Source organism: Petaurus breviceps, unplaced genomic scaffold (assembly GCF_028583685.1).
Source record: "Petaurus breviceps papuanus isolate PSGF00001 unplaced genomic scaffold, PetGlider_PUasm1.0 99, whole genome shotgun sequence".
Lineage (NCBI taxonomy): Eukaryota > Metazoa > Chordata > Mammalia > Diprotodontia > Petauridae > Petaurus > Petaurus breviceps.
In genome coordinates, this window is record NW_027187465.1 from 11825714 (window position 1) to 11850051 (window position 24338).

Consider the following 24338-nt stretch of genomic DNA (forward strand, 5'->3'; position numbering starts at 1 on the left):
GGGGCGGAGGGAGGCGTTTCTGTCAGTTCCGGCTGTTTGTTCGGGAAGTGGATCCGCCGGGCCCGGAGCTGCCGCGGATCGCCAGGCCCGCCCGCCCGCCCCCGCCCTGCGGCCCTCCCTCCCTTCCTCCCTCCCTCCTCTCTAGCCCGCCCGGCCTGGCCCGGCCCGGCCCGCCGCCCGCCATGGCCCGGGACTACGACCATCTCTTCAAGCTGCTCATCATCGGCGACAGCGGTGAGCGAGGGACCCAGGGCGGCGGCCGGGCCCGGACCCCCTGGGCGGGAGGGAGGGCGGCGCCCGGGGGAGGTGGCGGTCAGGTGAGGGGCGCGCGGCCGCGCCGAGACCCACGACCCCGCCCGCAGGGGAGAGCGGAGGCCGTGGGAACCCGTGACCCCGGCCGGGGCTGGGGGCGGCTCGGGATCCTAGCGGTGGGGGGGCGGTCCTCGGCTAACCCCGGGCTGGGGAGGGGTCGTGGAGGCCCGAGATCCCTTTGGGGGCTTGTCTGGGAGGTCCGTGACCTCTTTTCGGAGAGGAAGGTGGAAGAGGGCAGGGGTCTTAGGGGTGGCGACCCCCGCCCAGAAAGGGAGGCTGCGGGCAGTGATTCCGGATCGAGGCGCGGTGAGGACGGTGCAGATCGGCCACGGCCAGCTTTGGGGGAGCAGGGGGTGTGTGTGTCCATCGGGGCTTCACTGTTGGCGCTGTGGATGGGGAGGGGAGCCCTGGGGGGAGGGGGAGGCCCGTGCCTCGGAGTGAGGGGGAAAGGAAAGCGGGGTGCCTGGCGGACTGGAGTCCGGCCTGGGGTTCTGTCCCCGCCTTGTGACCTTGCTTAAGTCCCTTTCCTTGCGCCCTTCCCTCCCTCCCCCTTCTCTCCCCGAGAAGGAAGGAGGCTTAATCCCTTCTTGCTCCCCTTGACCGAGGGGAGGTGGGCTGAGGACCACATACTAAGTGTATGGCTCGTAGACTCCCCGAAAGGACTTAACAGGTCATCTAGTTAAATAACCGAGGAGAAAACTGAGGCTGGGAGGAGTGATTTGCCCAGTTTGCAAGTGACAAGGCTAGGATTTGAATCCAAGTCCTGGATTCCAAATCTATCCCACTTCCCAGTGCAGCTCTGCAGAAACCGAGCCCTGTTGAGAGGTTTATATTTTAGCGGTGCAGATTCCTTTAATGGCTGCAAAGGGGCCCTTAGTGTGGTTTGGGTGGTTAGAATGAGTTGTGTTGGGTGAAAAGGTTTATGGGGTGACAGGGGTCAGAAAGGCAGAGGCAGAGTAGGTTTATGGTGAGGAGAGGAGTGTAGCAGGTGTTATAGGATTAGGATGAAAGGGGAGGAGGTTTGGGAGCATGGCAGCTTTAGGCTATGGTCAAGGCTGAGTGTGGAAGAGCCCGTCATGTGATTAGTGGCAGAGGCAAGGTTGAAAGTGGAGCATATTGGGTGTTATAAAAAGCTGATGTTGGGGATGGTGCTGGGAGAATGAAAGGATTTAACAAAATTGGTTCTAGACAAAGGCAGTAGGGGACAAGGGAGTAAGTTTGTTGTGGGGAGTGAGCCAGGAAAGCAATTGTACTTGGTTGTTGGGATGGATATAGGCTGGTGTGGTGGTTTGCATAGGTCAAACAGTGGGGAAGCTTTTATGGACTCAGTTGGAAGGTGAAAGGCAAGATCTCTCAGAAGTTTAGGATGTTAAAAAGAGAGTGCTGGGACTGAGGGATCAATGGATCAGTTACCTCTTACCCTTTCCTCAGTTTCTCTTTTTTCTTTCTTGAGTAGAATTAGACGAATGCTGCCTTTCTTTTGAAGATAGATGGCCTTTAGAATTTATTTGTACACTCAGTGCACCATATGCCTTTTCAGGGGTTGTGTTTTAGCTGCAGATGGGGTAAAGGAATGGGGGGAGGGAGTGTTCTGTGACTGAAGGTGATTTTTCTTCCCAAAGAATTAGTGAACTCACTTATTATGGTTATGGGCCTTGATCCTCAGAAAGATATCTGGATTTCAGGGAGGGATTTTGAGATCTTAAAGTGAAAAACTGACTCCTGAGTCTGATTTTTTTTTTTTCCCCCCTTTAAAGCCCAGGAAGTAGTTTTGGTCTTGTTTCCCACAGTACTTCTTAACCTTGTGTATGGTGTGGGGCAGGCCTCTTTATGTAGTCTGGCTCATATAACTCAATCTGTAAACATTTTGTTTTCTAAGGTGTGTGGAAGTGGAAGTAAGTGAAGGTCTGGTCTGACTTCGGATATAGTTAGTGAGCTGCCCATGGTGACTTGTATTGTTGGGCTTCTGATGTTCCTTATAGATGAGTATGTTTGGGAGGGGAGTCAGAATGTCAGTAGCCTGACTTCATGTGTTGTCCTGATCTGAGAGGACCTAAATTGTCTGGAGAGTTGGGGCTGGGGCATCATGTGACCAGGAGTTTATCCCTTCCACAAAGACTTGAGCTCTCCTTACCTAAAGTGTAGAACCGCTCCTTTGATGCAGTCTTAGTTTAGAAGCTGAATTAAGAATGCCACATTTGGGATTTACCAGGACATAGTGGCCACTGACCACTCCCATCCTTCAATTTGCAGTGTAGATTAACTTCTCAAACCACAGGGAAGCATCAGCTGCCAAGATGTGTAGTCTCAGAAGCTTGCACTGCTAATGTCAGATGTGAGGGCTATGGTCAGTTGGTTTCACACCAACTGTTGTTGACCTTTTATTTTTTCTGTGGCTAAGGTAAATTGGTACCCTCACTTCCTTCCTTGGGCTGGGAGCTGTTGGATAAATGGTGTTTACAGATACTCCCAGCAAGGCCTTCCTTTAAGGGGTTCAGGCGGAGCTCTCTCTCTCTCCTACTAGAGTGCTTTCCTTCCTAATGGGGTCTCCAGTATGGTGACAGAAGTAGCGATCAACTCCAGTGGCTTTAGTTTTTGCTCTGCTGGTGGCCTCAGCTGCAGCTGTGTGGGTATCATAAGAAAGCTTGGGATCTGGCCACAGTACTGGGATTTTCTGAGAGACAGACAGACTCTCCTGGCTTCTGCTGAGTGAGTGAGCTAGAGATTGTGGGAGAGGGGAGGAAGCTAACAAGACAGCTGGGCCTTGGGGCAGAGCCTATTGGGAAGACCCAGCCCAGGAGCCTTGTGCGGACTGCTCACAGCAGGAAGCCTCACAGTGAGTGGCTGGGAGGATCTGAGATTTCAATGAGGAAGTGACAGAGCTCTAGGCTGAAGGGCTGAAGGGCTGAGCTCCAGGTACTCTGGGTGTAGCATGTGAGTCTGTCCTTTTCTTCCCTGATTATGTTGGCTAGTGTTTTCCATAAAATAAACCCCTGGTATACCAAGTCGGTTCGATATTAGTCAGGTAAAGAAATACCTGGAAGAAATCTTTAATGTGTCCTGAGAAATGCCTGAATGAATGAATGAATGAAACAGCATTGATTAAGTTCTGTGCTAACCCTGTGGATATAAATACAAAAGCAAAGATAGTTTCTCCCCTCAGAGGAACTGGCATCCCAGTGGGGAGACAGCACACTGTGTGCAGTGGAGCCTAGGAGGGCCACTTGGTCCTCACATTGCAGGGATGCTGAGTGGGGAGTAAGGGCAGGAGACAGACAGATGCCCTGCCCAGGAGCTGTGGCTGACATGCTTTGATCTTGGTTCATAGAAGTGAGTGAGATTTCTGGGTTTCAGTTGTTGAGTCTTTGAGTTTGATAGTATTGCACATACACATTTGACATGAAGGGCCTAGTGTGGCTGCTCTTAAGGGTTTTTGGTTCCTATTCTTTGGTCAGGGATTAATTCCAGAGATTTGTTGACAGGGTTGGACTTAGGAGAATCCAGGGTACTTTTCTAAAGCTCATGGTAGGACCATTGCCAAAGATGTCGCCTGTTGGACCAGGGTGGGGAGACTTGGGTGTTCCTGGACTGTCTGTGGGCATGTGAACATGCCTGGGGGTGCTGAGCTCAGGGACTGTGCGAATACGCCTTTGTAGGGCTTCTCATTTGTGTGGTGGATGCATCGGCATCATGGGCCAGGAGCTCCCCCACTGAGAATTTCCAGCAACAGAGGCAGAAATAGGAGACTGGTGTGGCGTATGAAGGAGGCATTTGGGCCTGGGAGTTAGGACCTTCAAGTGTCAGAATGGCCACCATTCATTTGTTGTGGGGCAGTTGGGAAACCGTGATGGGTGCCAGGTTTCTGTTGTTGTTTTTTAATTAGTAAATTGAGGAGATTGGACTAGATGAGGAGTTCTGGACCTGGAATCAAGAAGACCTGAGTTTAAATCCAGCCTCAGACACTTACTAGCTGTGTGACCTTGGGCAAGTCACTTAACCTTTGTCCACCTCAGTTTCCTCATCTATAAAAATGGGGATGATAACAGCACCTGCCTCCAGGGGTCTTAGGATAAAGTGCTCAGCCAGACTGGGAGCACTGGATAGGTGCTAGCTATTGTTGTTGGCTTTTAGTGGAATTGATTTTCTTTGTAATTCCAGTTTGATTTTATACATTTACAAACAGAATTCCAAGGAGGTAGAAAACATATTTAGAAAGTGACCCTTGTGTGCCAGGCCCTGTGCTAGCACTTTACAAATACTGCCTCATTTGAGCCTCACAATAACTCTGGGATGGAGGTGCTGTTATAGTCTCCATTTTACAGATGAGGAGACTGAGGCAGACAGGTTAAGTGACTTTCCCAGGGTCACCCTGCTAGTTAGTGTCTGAGGCCAGATTTGAACTTGCCCAGCATTGTAATGCACTTCCCTTCCTTTATAGGATTCAGCAAACTCATAGAGGGATCCCTGACACAAAAAGGTTAAGAACCCTTCAGCTAGAGGGTCTCTGAGGCCTCTGTGTGGTTTTGAACTTTTGTTTGGGGTTTTTTTGTTTTTGTCTTTTTGGATGGGGAAGGCAGGGTAATTAGGGTTAAGTGACTTGCCCAAGGTCACACAGCTAGTAAGTGTGTCAAGTGTCTGTCTGAACTCAGGTCCTCCTGACTCCAGAGCCCACCTAGCTGTCCCTGTGGTTTTGAACTTTTGACAGCCCATGAAAGACTTTGAAATCTTTTCCCCCAAATCCTAGGTATGCAGTGGATAGAACGCTTGCCTTGTGACCCTGAGAAAATCTCTTTACCTCCCTAAGCCAACAGTTTCTTTATCTCTCAAATGGGAGTGATCCCAAGAGTTCCTGCCTTATGGGTTTGTTTTGAGGCTCAAATTAAATAACACACACACACACACACACACACAACATTTTGTAAATGTGAAAGGGATACTGGTGGTGGTGTAGTAGTAGCAGCAGTAGTAGTAGTAGCAGTAGCAGTAGTAGTAGTAGTAGTAGCAGTAGTAGTAGTAGCAGCAGCAGCAGTAGTAGTAGTAGTAGCAGCAGCAGCAGCAGTAGTAGTAGTAGTAGTAGTAGTAGTAGTAGTAGCAGCAGTAGTAGTAGTAGCAGTAGTAGTAGCAGTAGTAGTAAATATTGCCTGATTGACTTGACCCCCTTCCCTAGAGCCATCTCTGGCTTCTTGAATTTTTTGGGCTGCTGCAGCAGGCTCCTAAGTGCAGGGACCTGAATTGTATTCCCCTGAGATGATTCTTAGAGGGAAGAGAGTTTTCTTTCTCTTCTCCTTCTTGACTTCACTCTTAGCTAATGCTTCAGGAAATTGAATCAGCCAGTTTCAGGGACCGGGGAAAGGCAGGTGATTGAATGAAATTCGGTTACCCTAATGTGGTACTTGGGTACCTTTATAATCATCACAAATTAGTACTGATTAATAAAAAAGAGGCAGTCTGACTTATATCGTGCTGGTCTTTGAGTCAGAAAGAGCTGGGTTTAGGCCTAGTAGTGAAAAGTCATAGTGAATAAGATCTGACTTATATAGCTATGTGACTGTGGGTTAGTCATTGAACCTTGGGTTCCTCCCTAAGATCTCTCCCCTAAGGACATGCTGGAAGTTCTGAGGAAATCAAAATAAGACCCTTGACCCATTGACATGGAGTTGACATTTCTCTAGTCTGGTATGGTTCACAGTGCTCACTCTAAGAGGGAGGTGGCATGGATTATTATGTCCCTTTTACAGGAGAGATTCAAAGGGGCAGTTGGGATTCAGATCCAGGACCCCTGATTCTAAGTCATACCCTCACACTACTCCCCACTCCCCACCCCCCCTTTAAAATGGAATGGACCTGCTGGTCACTCCCATCTTTGACCCCTCTGCCTCCAGTAGGAAGAGCTTCAGCTCTGGGAGGAAGTCACACCGTGACCTGTCCACTTAGTGGCCTATGGACCCTTAGCATTTTTTCTTCTTTTGCAGGTGTGGGTAAGAGCAGCTTGCTGTTACGATTTGCAGACAACACTTTCTCAGGTGAGCAGTGCCAGGGGGCCTGCCAGGCTTTTTTTCCTCCGAATTTCCTTTTCCTAGAAGGCTAAGAACACTGGCCTCTCAGTCTCTTCTAGACTTTTACCTGAGGAGGAAAAGGGAAAGGGGAAAGGGGACAGGAGGAAGGAGTTAGGTTGGGAGGAGCTTGTGATGGTAGCAGAGCATGAACCCTCCCCAGACCAAGGCACCCCCAGGAGCGAGTGCCCTAAGAGCCTTCATTGGCAGTGGTGGCTTGGTTTGCATCAATAAAGAACTAAAATGTGATTGTCCTTGGAAAGATGGGTAAGCCCCGAGGGGGAGAGGATGGTTTGGCTTGTGTGTCATTGCTTCTGGGCCTGGGAGAGGTTGTTGACCTCTGTCTCCTAGTTCCAGCTGTGGCCTTGTCTTCTACTGATGTTACAGCTGGATGAGCTGGAGCTCAGGGAACTCTGGGAAAGGAGAGCCCAGCTCAGTCTGTGAGAGGTCAGCAGCTTCCCTCAGACACCAGGGCCTGTTCTCAACTGTTGGGGCCTCTGTAACATGGTCTTTTTGTACAGGCAGCTACATTACCACAATTGGGGTGGACTTCAAAATCCGAACTGTGGAGATCAATGGGGAAAAGGTCAAACTACAGATCTGGGACACAGCTGGGCAAGAACGCTTCCGCACCATCACCTCCACGTAAGTCTGGTAGCATTGACTGTGCGTGGCTTTCTGGGTTCTGGAGGGCCAGGGCAGGCTGCTGTGTCTCCTTACTCTGCCTTCTTGCCTGCTGGCCATTCACATCCCATCTGGATGGTGTTGAGGGGGGCAGGGGACAATAGAGTGTCTTGGGGCGAGAAGGTAAACTTGGCTCGAGGCAGAGTTGTTTGGCCATCATTGTCCTCAGTTTTTCCAGTTTCTGAAGCCCCATGCCCTGGCCATCCGCCATTGGAGGGGAAGCCGACTGCAGCACCGTTCAGGGTGGCTGGGAAATGACTCCTGTCTGGCCATCCCACATGCAGCACCCCTGGGGGTTCCCCTTCAGCCGTTAGCACTTGTCTGAGTGACCACGTTCTTAGCTGGGAGTCCCTGCAGATATTTCCTCATTAGGACACTATTCCTTTTCCTGAGGCTCCTTGACATTTGTATTGTTTGCTTGGAGCCATTTGTCCAGGGAGCCGGGGCTTCTCCAGTGTTGTCCAGGCCCGACTTCACTCTCATCTGGGAACCACCTCAGACAGGGAGTGGTTTGGGGCAGCATGGGCAGAGCAATCACTTAGAGCTCTTCAGCTGGGCCTGTCAGGCGACTTAGTGCTACTGAGCTGTCCTCAAATAGCATCTTCCCTGTTCTCAGCTGCAAATAAGGGGTGAAATCCATCCTGATTCCCACATACAGGACATCTGGGGGATTTGTGCTTCTTAGGATGCTTAAGTAGGATCCAAGACAGTGGATCTTATTCCCTCACAGCTCCTCAGTTGGGAATACTTAGCCTTAGTCCTCTTTCTCCATCTCTAAGATCATTGTTCCTTGTGTGACCACCTGGAAACCAGGCTTCCTGCCCTTCCTGTGTGTGCACTCAGAGGCCTGGGGGATTGGCTGGGGGTGGTAGATGAATGGTTATAAGAAGCTAAGCATGGATGTTGACCGGGCTGTCGGCATGGCTTGCCTGTGTGTGAGGAGTGCAGTCTACTTGGGACTTGGAGTGGAACTTGTCATTGAAGTCACTGGGGTGCCCGTCACACCAGTGTCAAAGGCTGCTTCCATTTGGGCAAAATGCCCTGAAGTTGCTTCCTCTGATCACATTGGATAGGCAGCTGTGTTTGAGGGTTTATCTTTTTCTTAAGATGTAGCAGTGACAGGTAAGGCTGCCAGGCACTCAGAATCAGAAGAGCCTGGGAGTGAGCTGCATAGGAAAGGCTTCGAGAGGCAGTGAGGGTCTTGGGAGTGGGCCGCTCGGAGTTCCAAGGCTGTTCTGTGAAATCCAGGCCCCTGGGCTTCCAGCTGCCTTCTTTACTGTTCTTATGCCCACACCCCTTTGGCAGCAGCCACGAACTGGGGCCTTGCTCAGAATCAAGCTGGTTTTTTTTAATTCATATTTGAAGGAAATGCTAGATTTTGTTTAGAGCTTAGTAAAAAGAAGATTTTTTTACCTCATCCAAGTTCTGCTGGTGGCCATCTTGGGGTCCCTTGTGGACCTCCTGGATCCTGGGTTAAGAACTCATCTAGTTTAGCTCCCTTGTTTTACAGATGGCAGTGCTCTGATAAGTCTAACTGATCCCTTCATGTTTGCAAAATGCTTTTTGTCAAGGATCTCACTGATCTTCACAATGAGCCTGTGAAACAAAGGCTAAAGGCATTGTTTCCTCCATATTACAGATGGGGAAAGCAAGGCTCAGAGATGATTCCAGAAGTCACACTGCAAAGGGAGATGGGAAGGATCCTGGAAAGCACAGAAGGGAACTTGGGAAAGGGGCAGATGCTTTGTGTGGGGTCGGGACAAACCAAGCCAAATTCGGGGAAGCTGGGCCTGTAATTCAAAGAAAGGCTTTGGATGAGTGGTGATGTTGGGGACGTCTGCAGCCTCTTGTAGAGGTGGGATTTAAAGTTCAGAAGAAGCCCTTGGCAGGAAGTCTCTCCTGGCCCCCCTCAGCCTTCCTAAAATGTGCCTCGTTGCTTTGGTGGTGCTGGCCTGGCCTGGGTGCTCGTGCTGGCCTGGCCTGGGTGGTGACCAGAAGGGCACCTCCCCTCATTCTGCCTCATCATGCTCCTCTCCTTGTTTTGCCGAGCTGCTGAATGGGTATTTTGGAGGGAGTTGAGGGTTGTTGGGAGGAAGGGAAGAATGAGGCCAAAGGGAAACCTAACTGCTTATTTTTGGGGAGAAGAGGGCTTTGTGCAGATCATCCAGTGGCCACACTAAGCGCCTTGGCCACCAAATTATGTGTCTGCTGAGGCAGAGCCTGAAACTCTGTCTTTGCTTTACACCTCTGTTTTCCAGGGGTGCAGTAGGGCCTGTTACAGGAATTCAGGCTGGCCTAGAGAGGTTAGGGACTCTTCTTTCACTGCCCAGAAGACATCCCGGGAATTGAAGTATTTCCAGAATTCATTTTGAAAAAGAGAGAGAGAGACAGACAGACACACACACACACACATACACACACACACACAGAATCTCAGAGTGTGTGTATGTGTGGGGGTGGTGTCTGGGAGATAAAAGTGGTATTCTAGGCTCTAAGAAAAGAGCCAGTTTCTCTGATTCACAGGAATTAACTAAGACATGAAATCTTTACTAAGCAGGGCATCAGTGTACCAACTTCTGGTATCTCCCTTTTGGTGACCAGGACTTGCTGCCCCTCAAGGTTGGCTGAAAAGGCCTCAGGGGTGGTGACACCAGGAGGTGATTAAAAACAGGATTCTGATTGCCTCGTCGTCCTCTTTTCTCTGAATGCCCCTTGCTTCCTCAAGACAAAAGGCCAAGGTCTTGCTTTGCTTTCATCTCTGCCCAGTTCATCCACTGGGACTAGGCGAGCAGAAGAGCTGTCTCGTGGGAAGCTGAGCTTCCAAGATGACAGACAGCCCAGCATCTCGGAAGAAGCAGTGCATTCTGGGAGCTAAGAGCTGGAGTTCTGTCTCTAGCTCAATATGGGACCTTAGGCAAGTTCCTTTACCTCCTTTTATCTCTGAAATACGCTGGTTAGACTAGCCGATGCCTGAAGCACCTGTCAGCTCCACTACTCCACAGTTCCATGAGGACAGAAGCACAAGACAGACATAGAAAGGATGTGTCACTGGGGAGAGGATGCAGGTTCCCTATCTCTGGGATAGAGTGTGAGAGTGAGGCAGTGGGGAAGATTTTCTTTTGGAGGCCAGGGCCTTGGAGCTTGGAGCTGGAGGCTCGTCGTGACAAAGACTTTCTTGGCATTCTTCAGCTGAGAATTTTTAAACTTCATTTGAACATTTCCTCTCCTGGCACAAGGCTAGTTAAATCTGTCATGTTGGCTGAGACTTCCTAGCTCCCTTCCTCTGTTTCTAGCACCCTGAAAGCTCCCTTGCTCTTCTCCAAACTCTGCGTTTGAGTTTTGCCCCAGAAAGGGAGGCGTGGGCTGGAAGGGAACGTTGAACAGGGCTGGGAACGGGCTCTGAAAGACAGGAATCCCTCAGGGGCAGTAACTGTGCAAAGCCAGGTTATGAGGGAACTGATTTCCACACCAGGTGCCCCCACCCTTTGGTGGCCCTGAGGGGGAAACCAGAGGGGACACCTGCCAAGTATCTAAAGAAAGGCGACAGTAAACCCTGGACGAAGACTGCTTAACCTCAGAGTAGTGGGGCTGCTGACTTTATCCCGTTCCCAACCTTGGCTGAGAACCTCTCTGTGCCTCATTTTCCTCATCTCCAAAATATGCTGGTTAGACCAGCCAGTGCCCAAAGCACCTTTCAGTTCCGCTATTCCATGATTCCCTGAGGACAAAGCTCAAGAGAGACATAGAATGGACATATCACTTGGGAGAGGATGCAGGGGTAGGGAACTTTGTTGACTGAGCCCACGAATGCAGCAGTGCCTTGTGCTGCCAGCTGATAGATGAGGCTTGAAGGAGCTCATTCACTGGAAAGTGCGGGCACATAGTAGGCACTTAATACATGTTTGCTTCCTTTCGTCCTTCCCAAGAAAGCTTCCAGGGAGCCCTTTACATGGTTCCCCATTTTCTTTCCTCCCTCTCCCAGTAACAGGGAGTCTGACCTCAGGAGGAAAAGGGACTGCTTTGCTTGGGTTCTTGCTGCCACTACCAAGTGAAAGGTCTGGGGGAGTAGCCCCTTGTCAGGCGGAGGGAGGAGAGCTCTGCCGCCTTCCCAGGCTGGCTGGCTGGCTGCTGTCCCTGATAAGCCCTGGGTGCCTTCTGCTGTGGGGGATAACTGAGGGCTGGGGGAAATGTTCTTGCTGCATCCCCAAGCCCAGAGCTTTCAGCCTCTTTAATAAACCTTGGAATGGGTAGATTGCTAGTGTGGGTGAGTGAAAACCTAATATTGGGCAGGTCTTATGCTTTATTCCTTTTTTATTTTTTAATTTTTAATTACCTTTTTAAAAATAAAATTTAAATTAAGAAAATTAAATTAAAAAAAAAAAAGCTTATTTTCTCTTTCCTGCTGAGATACCTCTGTCTTATCTTGCATCTCAAATCTTTCCCCTCTGTAGTCCCAGCTGGTCATTTTGCACAGTTTGTAAGTCTTTCACAGTTGTTTATTTTTACATTTTGTTGTTAGAACTTTTTTTTCTATCCTGGTTCTTGATTCAGTCTGTATCAGTCCATATAAGTCTTCCCAGATTTCTTGGAAACTGTCCTTTTTGTCGTTTCTTACAGGACAGGAATATTCTATGATATTCACATGCCCTAACCATTCCCTAAATCACCCTGTTCCTTTCCTTGGGGCTTTGTTGAGGGTTTAGAAGTGGCCTGTAAGATTATTAATTAAGGAGGAGGGGCAGCAGGTACCTGGACTTCTCTGGTAGGCAGCAGGCCTTCTGTGTGTCAGGGAGTGATTTTGACAGCTCCTCAGGAAGGAGCCATTCCAGCTGAGCTCTCAGGGGCATAGCCAGCTCTGGGTTGAGCTCTGGGTTGTATAAAAACTGCAGGGGTGGGGGAAGGAGAATCTTCAGATCTTCACTCTAGAACCAGGATCCCTGGGTTCTTTCTTTCACCCTACAGGCATGCTCTCTGGCCGAATGGACTGACTATTGGACTTAGAGTTAGGAAGGCTTTGGGTTCAAATGTTGACCTCTGAAACTTACTAGCTGTGTGACTCTGGGCAAGTCACCTTTTTACTCATCTGTAAAATGGGGATAATGGTACCTGTAAGCTCCTCTTTCCCAGGATTGTTGTGAAGCTTAAATGAACTAAAAAAGAGAAAGGATTAAAACACTCTGTAAGGCATGTGTTGGTATTGTGGGACCTCAAGGCTCCAATGGAAGCATCTCTTGGCCAGGGATATTAAAGCATTTTGTCAAAGGAAACTTGCCCCCTTCATCTGTATTCCGCTGGTATCTGAGGGCCTAGGGACTTGATAGCCAGTTTGATTGCAGACTCAGGCTTCCTTCCATTCTATCCATGGTTGCCCCAAAATGCCTAGCAGGTTCATACCAGGGCCAGGGAACAACTGGGAAGGAAAGCTCCCGTTTGCCTTTTGAAGAGGGCCTAGGTGCTGCCAGGTTTTTACTAGCCCAGGAGACCCAGCCCTGCTTCTAAGTCTGACCTGACATAAGATTGTTTGGGATGAAGGTTTGGCTAGAAGCAGACCTGGGAGGAGAGCAGGTGGCTTGTCAAGCCTCTGCTGTGCTTTTCTGCAGCTGTGTGTGATGGACTTGGGGGAACTCGGTGCCCCCTCTTCCTTAGACCTTTATCCCTCTTCTCCTCTTTGAGAATGTTTGGCTGCTGCCCTTTCCCTGCTGTTCCTCTTCCTGTCGACAAGGAGCTTGGTTCTAGATGTTTCAGGCAAACCCTGATGCAGCCCCTTCTGCCTTCCAGGTATTACCGAGGGACCCATGGGGTCATTGTGGTGTACGATGTCACCAGCGCAGAGTCCTTTGTCAATGTCAAGCGGTGGCTCCACGAAATCAACCAGAACTGTGATGACGTGTGCCGGATATTAGGTGAGGCTGCGCTGGGCGAGGGCGGCCTGGGCTGGCTTCTCTCCCCGGGGACTCTTCTCACTCTGCTTTGTCCTATAGTGGGGAACAAGAACGATGACCCAGAACGGAAGGTGGTGGAGATGGAAGATGCCTACAAGTTTGCTGGGCAGATGGGGATCCAGCTGTTTGAGACCAGTGCCAAAGAGAATGTTAATGTGGAAGAGGTAAAGTCCTGACCTCCTTTGACGGGAGAATTCTGAGAGAACAGTTAGCCCTCAGGACTGGGAGGTCTCCCTAGGGTGCCAATTTCTGAAATACTCCCTGGGTGCCTTGCCTCTAGCTTAGCACCTGGCAGTGCCCTGCCCCGGATCTCCTTTGCCCCCAGCCTAGCTGTCACTGGGGCTGATGTTGGATGACGTTGCCCAAGTCATTAAAATAAACCACACTGGCAGGCAGAAACAAGGCTAGGGGAGGTTGGTGGCCTCTTGAGCGTTTCCAGGGCCTTGAAGTCTTCCAGGTGCCATTGCATGGAGGGGGCAGTGGTGCATTTTGCTTGGGTGCAGGGTTTGGAAAAGGTTTGCAGAAAGTATTGGGTGTTGATGGTGACCCAAAGTGGTAACAGTAGAGGGTGAGCCCCTAGGAGGCTTGAGCCTCCTGCAGAAATTGACTTCTAAGACCCTTCCGCTGAAGTCTAGATGGGCTCCTTGTGGGCTTTGGGGAGATTCTGGAGAGCCATGACCATTCATCCTGTGCTCTCTCCTGGCTGCTTTTCCCAAGAATAGCAGAAACCTGGGAGTCCACAAGCCCTCCTCTAGCCTCGGAGCTCTGTTCCTTCCTCTTGGACAGTGGTCTCTCTCCAAAGGAAGAAACAAGGAGTGGGACCTCGGGGGTAGATGCTGGGGCCCTAGTGGAAGTGTGCAGAGGAAAGGGGTCTGTGGGTTGGAGCTTTTGGGGCTCTCACACAGTCTGAATCTGACTGCACTCTGTAGAGGAGTCTGCTTCCAACGGTCAGAGGGTGAGCCGTTGGCCACTGTTGTCTTTGCCTGACTTCCCTTTAAATGATATTTCTTATGGACTTCTGGCCATCCCCTGTCTGTTGTAGATGTTCAACTGCATCACAGAGTTGGTTCTCCGAGCAAAGAAAGAAAACTTAGCAAAGCAGCAGCAGCAGCAACAGAACGACGTGGTCAAGCTCACGAAGAACAGTAAACGGAAGAAGCGGTGCTGCTGATGTCCCGCTGGTGCTGCACAGACTGCGCTGTGGCCCCTCTGCCCGCCCGCCCACCTGCTGCCCGCCACGGGCCTGGGGGGAACATTCTCAGTTTCGTGCCGTTATTTAAAGATGTTTTTCTCCACGTTTTATATTGGGAGGTGCCATGGGCACTCTTTCCTCCCCTTGGAGTGCCAAGAAGGTGTCGGATGAACCCACCCTCTCCTCCATGCTCCCCCTCTGTCCCGGGGCCAAGGCACCCACAGCACGGTGCGGACGCTGCCAGCCAAGCGGACTGATTAACCCAGAGTTTGTACATAATGTATATTGCTTTAACCAGCTGCGCCATCCTCCTTTCGCTCAGGCTTTAGCCTCCTTAATGCCAACCCACCAGGACTCTCTCCTTTGTCCCTCCTCTGTCTCCTCATTCCCAGACACAAGCAGGTCCCCAGATGTCAGGATCAGGCCCTAGGTTTCTTTCCTGCCCCCTTGGACTGGCCAGACAGGGCTAGGGACTCCTTGTTCCCTTGCTCCGGCTGCCACGTCACACCCCTCGTGGCTTTTTGGATTCAACACCCCCTCCCTGTGCTGTGAGCTGGGTCCGGGATGAACCTTTGCCTGCCAGACCCAGGCTTGCCCACCTCTCCTCCTCTTCTCCCCCACCTCCTTACCCTTCCTGGCAGCTGGGGAGCCTCTCTTCCCCAGTCAGGCCCTGTCTCTTCACCCCATCCTCTTGCTTCTCTTTGTGAATTTGAGTCCTGTCCTTTGGCCAATGGATATTACTTTTTGCCTCCTGGCCTCCTCCCCCTCAGTTCTCTGAACTGCAGGCACAGGAGTGTCTAGGCTCTTAAATTTGTACCAAAATGTTGAAATTGCAGCAGAAAGCCAGGGGTGAATGTGTGTATGTTGGTCGGGATTGGGGGCAGGGTGGGGGGAGGGTTACAGGTTTTTTATAAAGAAAATGAAGCCAAATCAAATCATTTGAAAAAAATCCCTTGGCCCTGTCCCTTGGAACTTCAGGGGAGCTGCAGCGGTGGTGGTATTACCCCCACCCCTCTGGTGGCCCTAGGGTTGGAAGGATTGAAACAAGTTAGAAATACTGAGGCCTCGGTTCTTCGGGACTGTTTGTTTACAGGGCAGGGATGGAACGGATTTCAGATCCTGGCCCTCAGTTTCCTCAGTGGTCTGTTGCTTTGGGTAGCTTGAGGAGAGGATGTGGGGCTGCTGACCCGGGGGAGAGGACCCTTTCTGGTTGGGTGACTGCTTCAGATGAGATCATTGACAGTCCAGTTCCTTGGTCCAAAGGAGAGTGGGGCCAGGCAGCAGCGATGTCTAGCAGATGGGAGGAAGGGGGGCTGGGTGCTGGGGCAGAGATGAGGGCTGCTAAGCATAACTACCACAGTCTCTTGGGCCCCTAGCCAAGGTCCTCTGCACTTGGACCCCATACCTCCTTAACACCCCCCTACAAAGGATCACGTAACATGGGAGTAATTTCTGTCCTTGCTGCAACTTACTTTAATAGGTTTTTTTTTCCTAAATGATTTCCATGCAAAGTTTTGATTGGACAATCACATCACGGATCAGTCACTGCAGATTTTCCATGTAAACACTGTTGGGCGGGTTTTTAATCAATAAAAACTGGGGATGTCGTCTACTGGTCTCCTTGTCCCAGGACTGCCAAAAGCCTTTGCTTCTCTTGAGGCAGTGGAGGGGGGGGAGCTGGGCTGGGGCGTGGGTGGGGATGGGAAGTAGGCTAATTAGGGGAAGTGCTCTGGAAGAAGACTTGAACTGTTGAATTAGAGGGTGCCCCCACCAGGCAGCCACCCCGCCTTCTCCCTGCTCATGCCCCCAGGGGTGGCTTTTGGGCGGGAGCTGGTTCGCTGCTGCTTAGGGCTGTGCTGGAGATGGGGCTGTAGGTGCCCCAAGGGATGCCCAGGAATTACTGAGAATCCCAAGTACTGGATCCTAGTGTTTCCTCTCAATGTGAAAGTTAATCAGTACCAGTGGAGCTGAGGAGGTGAGAGGGCCCTGCCCAAGGGAGGGAGGAGAGAGCCTTCTGATCTCGCCTTCCCAGGCCTGGGTTGTGGGGTGTGCTTTGGTGGGGGGGCCAGCTCAGGTTGGGGCAGATAAACTACGTGGATGGGGAAGGTCTGGGAGGGGGCTGGGGGGGAGGGGGGGGTGGGGTGTGGGGAGGGGCCTCAGTCCTAGGAGATGCAATGTGAAATTTCCTGTCAAACAATGGAACGTTTCAGTGGTCTGCTAGGATTATTTCTGTACTGAAAGTTTCTAATTATGCTTTTTAAAAAAAATACTAAAAATAAAGGTTATAAGCTGCCAAATCCTTCCAGGGTCTGTTTCCTCTACTCCAGCTGTGCTCTGGGCTGGACCTGGCTCCTTCCCATCCCATTGTATACATACCCAGCCCTTGTTCTCTACAGGGGGAATGTATGGTCTTGAAGGGTTGGCTGGTGCAGGTGCACACGCCTCCCACCCTGGAAACTGCTGGCTAGAAGTCAGCTCTGTCCAGTTGCAAGTTGGTGCTGGGCATAACTTCCCCTCAAGTCAGAGGAGTTGGCTGGGAGATGCCAGGGGTGCCATTCTGCGTTTGTTGTCACTGAGAAGGACAGGCTAGAGCCAAGAGTGTTCAGGTGCAGTAGATTTACTGGAGGGACTCAGCTCCAGGGCTGTGGGCCCAGGAGCTGATTTTTCCCATCTTGCTCATTAGGGGATGCTGTAAGCCCAGGGTTAGCCTCCCAGCTGGGCAGGAAGAGCGTGTTCATATTGGCGTGATCCACTGACGATTCCTCCCTCAACTGCATCAAAAAGCAGCAGGAGGTCCTGGGAGGGAGGGCTGGGGGAGCCATTCCCCTAAGGTCTTCATATTGGTGTAATTTTCAGAAGGGGGTGTCCCCCCATTGCACTCAAGTCTCTCCGTTTTCATTAGTGAATTATAAAGTAAAAAGAACTGATTTTGGAGAGGGTTGAAATACACTAAATATGCAACCTTAGGTAAGTCCTGAGCCTCGTTTTCCTCATCTGTGAAACGAGGGAGTTGGAGCCAGCTTCTGTAGTCTCTTCTCGCTCTGGAGGTCTGGTCTGCTCCAGTCTCTCCAGCCGGGCACAAGGCCTAGGCTCTGTCTTCAGTCCTGTGACTCAGGGGATGTGGGATGGAGTATCTGTCTCATGAACTCACTGGGGTGACTGCAGAGGAGTGATTCGGAGCCCAAAGTCCAGAATAACCATGACCAATGCAGCTTTGTAGAAACTCATTTTATTCTGATTTGGACTATTTACAAAAGTTGTGGATCATTTTTTTTTCTAAAAATATGCCTTTATAGATTTATATATATATAATATGTGTATTATAAAATCCATACATGTATTTACATGATTGCTACATACAAAAATTCCAGCCCTGTGGTATGTACACATCTATAGATACGTTCTTTCTACTAGTCCCTGCTGTGCTCTCCCCTCCCCATGGAAACTAGGGAGACAGAATCCTACAGCAGCTTACAGACCTTTGGCCTAAAGCTCTCTGAATGCAGGCTTGGGTCTGCACAGCAGAGGGAGCAGAAGCAGCAGGTCAGATGGGGTAGAGAATGAAGGAAGAGTTGCTAAGAACCCTTTACCCTCAAACTCCCTTGGGGTCTGGGGAGCCCCAGGATGGGGTGGCCAATGGTTGCTTCCCCTTCCACCTTGGCAGCCAGGGCATAGTGGGTGGTAGCTGGCTGAAGGCCTCACACTGGAGTGTTCCTGCCCAGGGAAGCTTGCTTGGTGGTTGGGGAAGGACTCATCTGGCCTTGGCCTTGGCCTTGGCCTTGGCCCTGGCCCTGGCCCTGGGGACTAGCTTGTGTGGAAGTAAGGGCTAGATGGACCCATGGCCGGGGAGGGCCCAGCATCCCCCAGGAAATGGGAACGAGAAAGCATCGGGCTTGCTTTCTGGCTCTAAACTTGACCCCTCTCTTCTTGGGGGTGAGTGCTATTCCTTTGCTGAGGTTTTGGGGAGAGGGAGGGATTGGCTGATAGGAGAAAGGATCAGTGTGGTCCCCCAGGGCCTGGAACCACAAACACACAGTGAGCCTGAACTGAGTCCTAGGTAGGGTTTTGAAATAGAAGGAGTGCATGTGTGTGCATTGACTGATGAAGAAAACCGGCCCCTCCCCGCCCAGGTGGGTATGATAGGGAACTCTGATCTGAAGCCTGCCTGCCCTCCCTTCTCTTTTGGAGGATCAGGGGTTTAAGCTTGGGATCTCAGCCCTGGCTGCTGGGGTGCAGAACAAGCCGGTTCCAGCCAGAGAGAGATGCTCAGTATATCTCGATCTCTGTCTCTTGGGCCCAGCTGATTCACACTCAACAGCAGCAGGCCGGCAGGGGTCCTCTTCTTACTACAGCCTTGGACCCCCTGCCAGTGGACGAGGCAGTTTAGGGGGTTAGGCCTCAGGCCCTGGTCCTAGGTGAGATGGAAAGCCAGGACAAGGCTTCAGAATGTGGTCCTGAGGCATACAGAGAAGGTCCTTCCCTCCCCCCCCCCACCAAGGTTCCCACAGTGGGGTAGGGGTGAGGGGGCTGTGTAGGAGGGGAGCTGCAGCCAGGTAGGGGATGGCAGCTCTGAGATCTGTCTGACCTTGCTCTGTGCAACAGGGACCTAGCCACAGACAACAGATTGGTAACCAGCCCTTCTCAGCTCCTGGAGGAGCAGCCCAAGCCATGTATCTCACAACTCCCTGCCTGAGGATCACAGAGACCCCCTTCCCTTCTGAGATAGCCACCCTAGGCTGACGGGCTCCCATGGGCCTTGGCAGAAGCAGAAAGACTTCTGAACTTGGGGTAAGCTGAGGCGCAAGGAAGATTAAGGCTCTGCCTACCCCTGGACCATCCTGTAGATGGGCCTCCAGAGGGCTGTTGGTCTTCTCCCCGGGGTTCAGCAGCACGTGTGTGTGTGTGTGTGTGTGTGTTTGTGGGGGGGGTACAGAGCACGCCTGGCTTAGCAGGCTGCTCTCTTCCCCACAGAGGGGAAGATGAGTCTGGCTCTCTGTGGGCTGGGCAAGTTGGCAGACAGTAGGACCCCCACCCCGCCCAGGGCTGGCCAAGCTGGGTCGCTGGGCTGAGTGGTAGTGTTGTGTGGCCATGCCCAGCGGCTTGCCCCCTCCCTCAGGCTCTGCTTGCTTCCCCATGCTTTCTTCCAATTTAAATTTTCCTGAAGAATGAGAAGAGCCCTTTGCCTTCAGCCCCGCTGGGCTCGTCCCCCCGCCCTGTTCCATGGCCACTGGAGAAGGCTGAAGCAGGCCGGCCCCGTTCCTTCTGGTGTTTATCCATCAGCTGTTGGTCAATGACCCTGTGCATATCATCCTGTGGAAGAGGGGAGAGGAGGTGGCTGTGAGTTGGAGACCTGGACCTGTGGGGGTTTGGAATGGGTGGGAGAAGCAGGGAGGGGTGGAGAGGCTGTGGTTAAGAGGATGAGGATGAAAGATGAGGACGAAAAAGTGACCTCTCCACTCCAAGTTCAGAGTCGTGCTCGGGGGAAAGTGCTGGACATGGAATCCTGCCTTTCTGGGCCTCAGTTTCCTCATCTGTAAAAGGTTGATAATAATAGCATCTACTTCTCACGGTTGTGAGCTTAAATGAGATAGCAGGTATGCAAAACGTATGGAATTGCTGGCTGTTATTATGGTTATCAGACCCGGGCATAAGCCATTGCTGACAGCAGGCCTAGAGCCCAGCCAGCAGTCTCCTCCTTGGAGATAGCCACATGAAGACTGGCTCCATCTGCAGCTTTCTTGGCCCCTAGCAGATCTTGCTGGGACCCTTCCCAGCTCACTTCTTTAGGACCCTGGTCTCTGCCCATTCTCTCCAGACCTCACTCACCCTACTCTTTCTTGGATGGGTCTGTGTTCTTCCTCTGAATTCCACAATGTACTTCTCCCCCTTCTGCCCCCCAGACTCAGATTCCCCAAGGTCCCCCTCTCTCCCTTTATCTGAGACAGCAATTTCTCTGGTTTCACCCTTAGCCAAAGAAACAACACCCAGACCCCTGGGGCTCACTCCCTTCTGCATCCCCAAAAAACAGTGACTTAATTAATCGTGCCTTGCTCCTTGCTAAGTGCCTGGGTCTCTTCTTTCCCAACTTCTTTCTGATTCAGGACATTCACACCTGGTTTCTAGGGCCTAAACTAGGGAAAGACAGGCTTTTTCTTCCCCCTTTAATTGACCCAGCTGGCACCTGTTTCCCCAGACCTGGCCTGCTACCTCTGGCTCTCCCCCCTGCCAAGGCTCAGTGACCCTCCTTCACTAACACTAAACTTCTACTGGGTAGGCTGTTCTCCAGCCTCACAGCCAAGGTGAGCAAAAGATGGATGTGCTTCGGCATGCCGGCCTCTTCTGCCTCCTTCCTCCTTTCCGCTATGCCCTAAGCCTGTGCCAGTGCTGCTGCTTCCAACCCCCACATGGTTATGAAACATTATGTTCCCAGGCACACAATTGCTTGGGGCTTGGGAGGGTCTGGTGCAGATGGGGCTTGTTTGCCAAGGAGATGGGGAGATGTTGCCTTGACCTCCATCATTCTGGCAATGGTGGCCCCCTAATCCCACCCTTCAAAGCAGATGACCTATGGATAGCAAGCTTAGCTGTAGAGTAAGAACAGAGATCTTTGAGGTCATGCTCCTGCCTCTGGCGTAGCTTCATTTAACCCAGGCTAAATCAGTTCTTAACGTGGGGTCCAAGGGGTCCTTAAATAGATTTCAGGGGGTCCATGAACTTAGATGAGAAAAATTACATTTTTATTTCTGTATAATTAAATTTGTAATCGTCAATAATTTATATATAATATAAATAATATAGGATAACAATATTACATATATACATACACACATATGTGTGTGTGTGTATATATATATATGTATGTATGTGTATGTGTATATATGAAAATCTATAATTTAAGCAGGTGGTGCAAAGGATAAAACACACCAGACCTGGAGAGTCAGGACCACCCAAATTCAAATCCAGCCTCAGACACTTACTAGCTTGTGTGACTCTGGCCAAGGCATTTGACCCTGTTTGCCTCAGTTCCTTCATCTGTAAAACAAACTGAAGAAGGAAATGGCAAACCATTCCAGTATCTTTGCCAAGAAAATCCCTAAAGGGTCATGAAGAGTCAGACAGGACTAAAAAACAACTAAAGACTAAAAAATAATTTTATGCCTTTAAAAACATTATTTTGAGAAGGGCTTCATAGACTTCACCAAGCTTGCCAGAGGGGCCCGTGACAAACAACAACAAATCCCAGACTAGAAAATAGAAACAAAGGGGTTTTGGTGGTGGTTGTCGTGGTTTTGGGTCATGCCTTTGTTTCTGGAGAAGATTCATCCATCTCTGTCTATCTACTCTGATGGCTAAGTTGTCCTTACAGCTCTCTAGGGAAGGAGACCCAGTAGGGCTCTTTGCAAATCTAGAAGTGCCATATAGATGTTAGTTACTACGGTCCTTCTACCATGCCAATCCCAGCCCTGTGCTTAATTCTCATGGTCCCCAGTTTCTTTGAGGTCTCCTCAGTTCCTCTGGCTTTAAATGAGACCCATCTCCTTTGTTTTTGTCCATGCCAGCATGAACGTGGCTTTGTCCCAGGGCATTGACATTTTGAGACCCCTGGAAGTACCTGCCAGTCCTTCAATCATCTTAGAAACAACTAAACTGGTGTCTTGTTGGCAGAGTAATTAGTTAAAATAGGAAACTTTCACATGATGTGGATGGCAGGCTTCAGGTGGGTGCCTTTCCATTTGGGTCCAGCCAACTGTTTTTTCTCTTTCCTGCTGAGCAAGATTTGTCCTTATCACTTGACTAGACGGCACCCTTGGGCTGCCTGGCCTGGGTTTGGAAATGGCTAGTTAGAGCTTGAAGGGTCCTCTTTAAATCTTACTTACTGAAAAAGTTCCTAAATGTAGCCCTAACGTCTCTTCTGAGTTCTAGACTCAAGTGGATGTTCAGAAGTGGAGGTCTCATAGGCATGTCCTCAGTGGGTCCAAAACAGAACTCATCATCTATCCCTCCAAACACAGCTCCCCTCTTATTGACAAGAACATCACCATACTCCCACTCGCCAGAGTCACAATCTAAGCAGCACCCTCAATCACCCCCCCTTTCATTCATTGATTCATTCAATAAACATTAAGCGCCAGGTACTGTGCTGAGCTCTGGGTACAGAAAAAGAGGCAAAAGACAGTTCCTGCCCTCAAGGAGCTTACAATTTAATGGGGGAGACAACATGAGAAGCAAGCTGTGCACAGGAAATATCTGAAGGAGGCAAGACGTGGAATTAAAGGGGGTTGGGGAAGGCTTCCTGTAAAAGGTGGGATTTTAGTTGGGACTTAAAGGAAACCAGGGAAGGCAGGAGGCAAAGATAAGGAGGGAGAGCTTTCCAGGTATGGGGGCTGGTCAGAGATAATGGCCAAAGCCACGGGGCAGCTCTTGCCAAGTTCTGTCATTTCTGTTTATTTGAGATCTTTCAGATTCGCCTCCTTCTTTCCTCTGACACTGCCATCACCTCACACCCAGACTATTTTTTGTCAGAGCCTGATGGTGGGGCTCCCTGCCTCAGAGTCTCTCTATTCCAATCTGTTTCCTATGTGGTTGCCAGTTATCTTCTTAAACTGCAGATCTGATCATGTCTCTGTCTGCCCCTCCAATAAATCCCTGTGGCCAAAGTTATCTTCTTAAATTGCAAATCTGATCATGTCTCTCTCTCCCCCCCAGTAAATCCCAGTAGCCCTTTATTACCTTCAAGATCAAAAATAAAATCCCCATTTGACTTTCAAAGTCCTTCATTATTTGGCATCTTCCTCCCTTCCATGCACTTCCAGGATCCAGCGTCTCTGATGTACTTGCTGCTTCTTGCACATTGCAATCCATCCCCCACATCTTTGCTTTTCCCCTTCCTCCTCCCTTGCCTGGAATGCTCTCGCTCCCCACCTGAGTTCTCTGGTTTCCTGCAAGACAACTCAAACCCCACCTTCTGCAAGAAGCTTGGCGGCCTCCCCTCTGACTCATCTCCCATTCATGCTGTCTCAACCTACCAAGTTCATGGTTTTTGCATGTTGTCTCCTCATTGGAATGTAAGTTCCCTGAGGACAGGACTGCCTTTTGCCTCTCTTTTAGTACAGTGCCCAGCTCACAGTAGACGCTTAATAAATGCTTGTAGACTGGATTAGGTGAAGACTTCTGATGAGGTGGCAGCCACTACCTGCCTCCCCACTGGCCCATTCCATGTTTTCTGGACTCTGATTGTTGCTAAGTTTTCCTTCCTGGGCTCTCTGCCTACTGTTCTCCAGCCTGCCATTGCTCATAGGTCTGGCCCATGGGGCTAACCTTTTTAAGATAGGACTGTTCTGGGGCGGCTAGGTGGTGCAGCGAATAGAGCACCAGCCCTGGAGTCAGGAGGACCCGAGTTCAAATATGACCTCAGACACGTAACACTTACTAGCTGTGTGACCTTGGGCAAGTCACTTAACCCCACTTGCCCTATCTTCCCCTCTCCAAAAGGAAAAACAAAAAAAGATAGGACTGCTCTTCAGGTACTCAAAGGCTCCTTCCAGGCTTCTCCACAAAAAAACCCCCAAACCAAACAAACCTCAGTTTCTCCAGCTGATCCTCTATGACAGTGGTTCTTAAACTTTTTGGCCTCAGGACCCCGTTACTCTCTTAAAAGTAACTGAGTACCCCCACCTAGGACCTTTGGTTTATGTGGGTGATATCTACTGAGATTTACCATATTTGAAATTAAAATGTGTTAGTATTATTATGAAAGTATGCAGTGGATAGAGTCTGGGCTTGGAATCAGGAAGACTCATCTTCCTGAGTTCCAATCTGGCCTCAGACACTTATAGCTGTGTGACCCTGGACAAGTCACTTGACCACTGTGTGCCTCAGTTTCCTCATCTGTAAAATGGGGATAATAATAGCCCCTAATCTCCTGTCCTCCCCTCCCCCCATCAGCCAGGATTCTTGTGAAGATCAAAGGAGATAATATTTGTAAAGTGTGCTAAGGGGCAATGCTTGGCACATAGTAGGTGCTATGTAAATGTTAGCTGTTCTTTTTTATTACTAACGAAAGGGGCTTGGGGACCCTTGGGAGACTACAAGTCGAGAACCGCTGCACTATGGCAGATCCTTTTGCCATCTTGGCCACTCTCCTCTGGATTCTCT

At 50.4% G+C, this 24338-nt stretch overlaps 2 protein-coding genes across 4 annotated transcripts in view; one reads left to right on the top strand and one right to left on the bottom strand.

Moving 5' to 3' along the window:
• Window positions 1-104: 104 nt before the first annotated feature.
• On the top strand, window positions 105-15824 carry RAB35 (RAB35, member RAS oncogene family). Of its 2 annotated transcripts, XM_069081886.1 has the most exons (6): window positions 105-234; window positions 6285-6335; window positions 6887-7010; window positions 12828-12952; window positions 13031-13155; window positions 14034-15824. In XM_069081886.1, the coding sequence occupies exons 1-6, from the start codon at window positions 183-185 to the stop codon at window positions 14160-14162; spliced, it is 606 nt and encodes a 201-aa protein (XP_068937987.1). In that variant the 5' UTR covers window positions 105-182; the 3' UTR covers window positions 14163-15824. The 2 variants fall into 2 exon arrangements, with proteins under 2 accessions (XP_068937987.1, XP_068937988.1); XM_069081887.1 differs by lacking the exon at window positions 13031-13155.
• A 1572-nt stretch (window positions 15825-17396) lies between these two features.
• Window positions 17397-24338, bottom strand: part of BICDL1 (BICD family like cargo adaptor 1) — a 134505-nt gene continuing 127563 nt past the window's right edge. The window contains exon 10 of one of the 2 annotated variants that reach the window (XM_069081880.1): window positions 17397-19493. In XM_069081880.1, the coding sequence (XP_068937981.1) occupies window positions 19332-19493 (162 nt within the window). In that variant the 3' untranslated portion in view covers window positions 17397-19331. The remainder of the gene's footprint in view (window positions 19494-24338) is intronic. The other variant, XR_011167172.1, reaches the window with a different exon arrangement.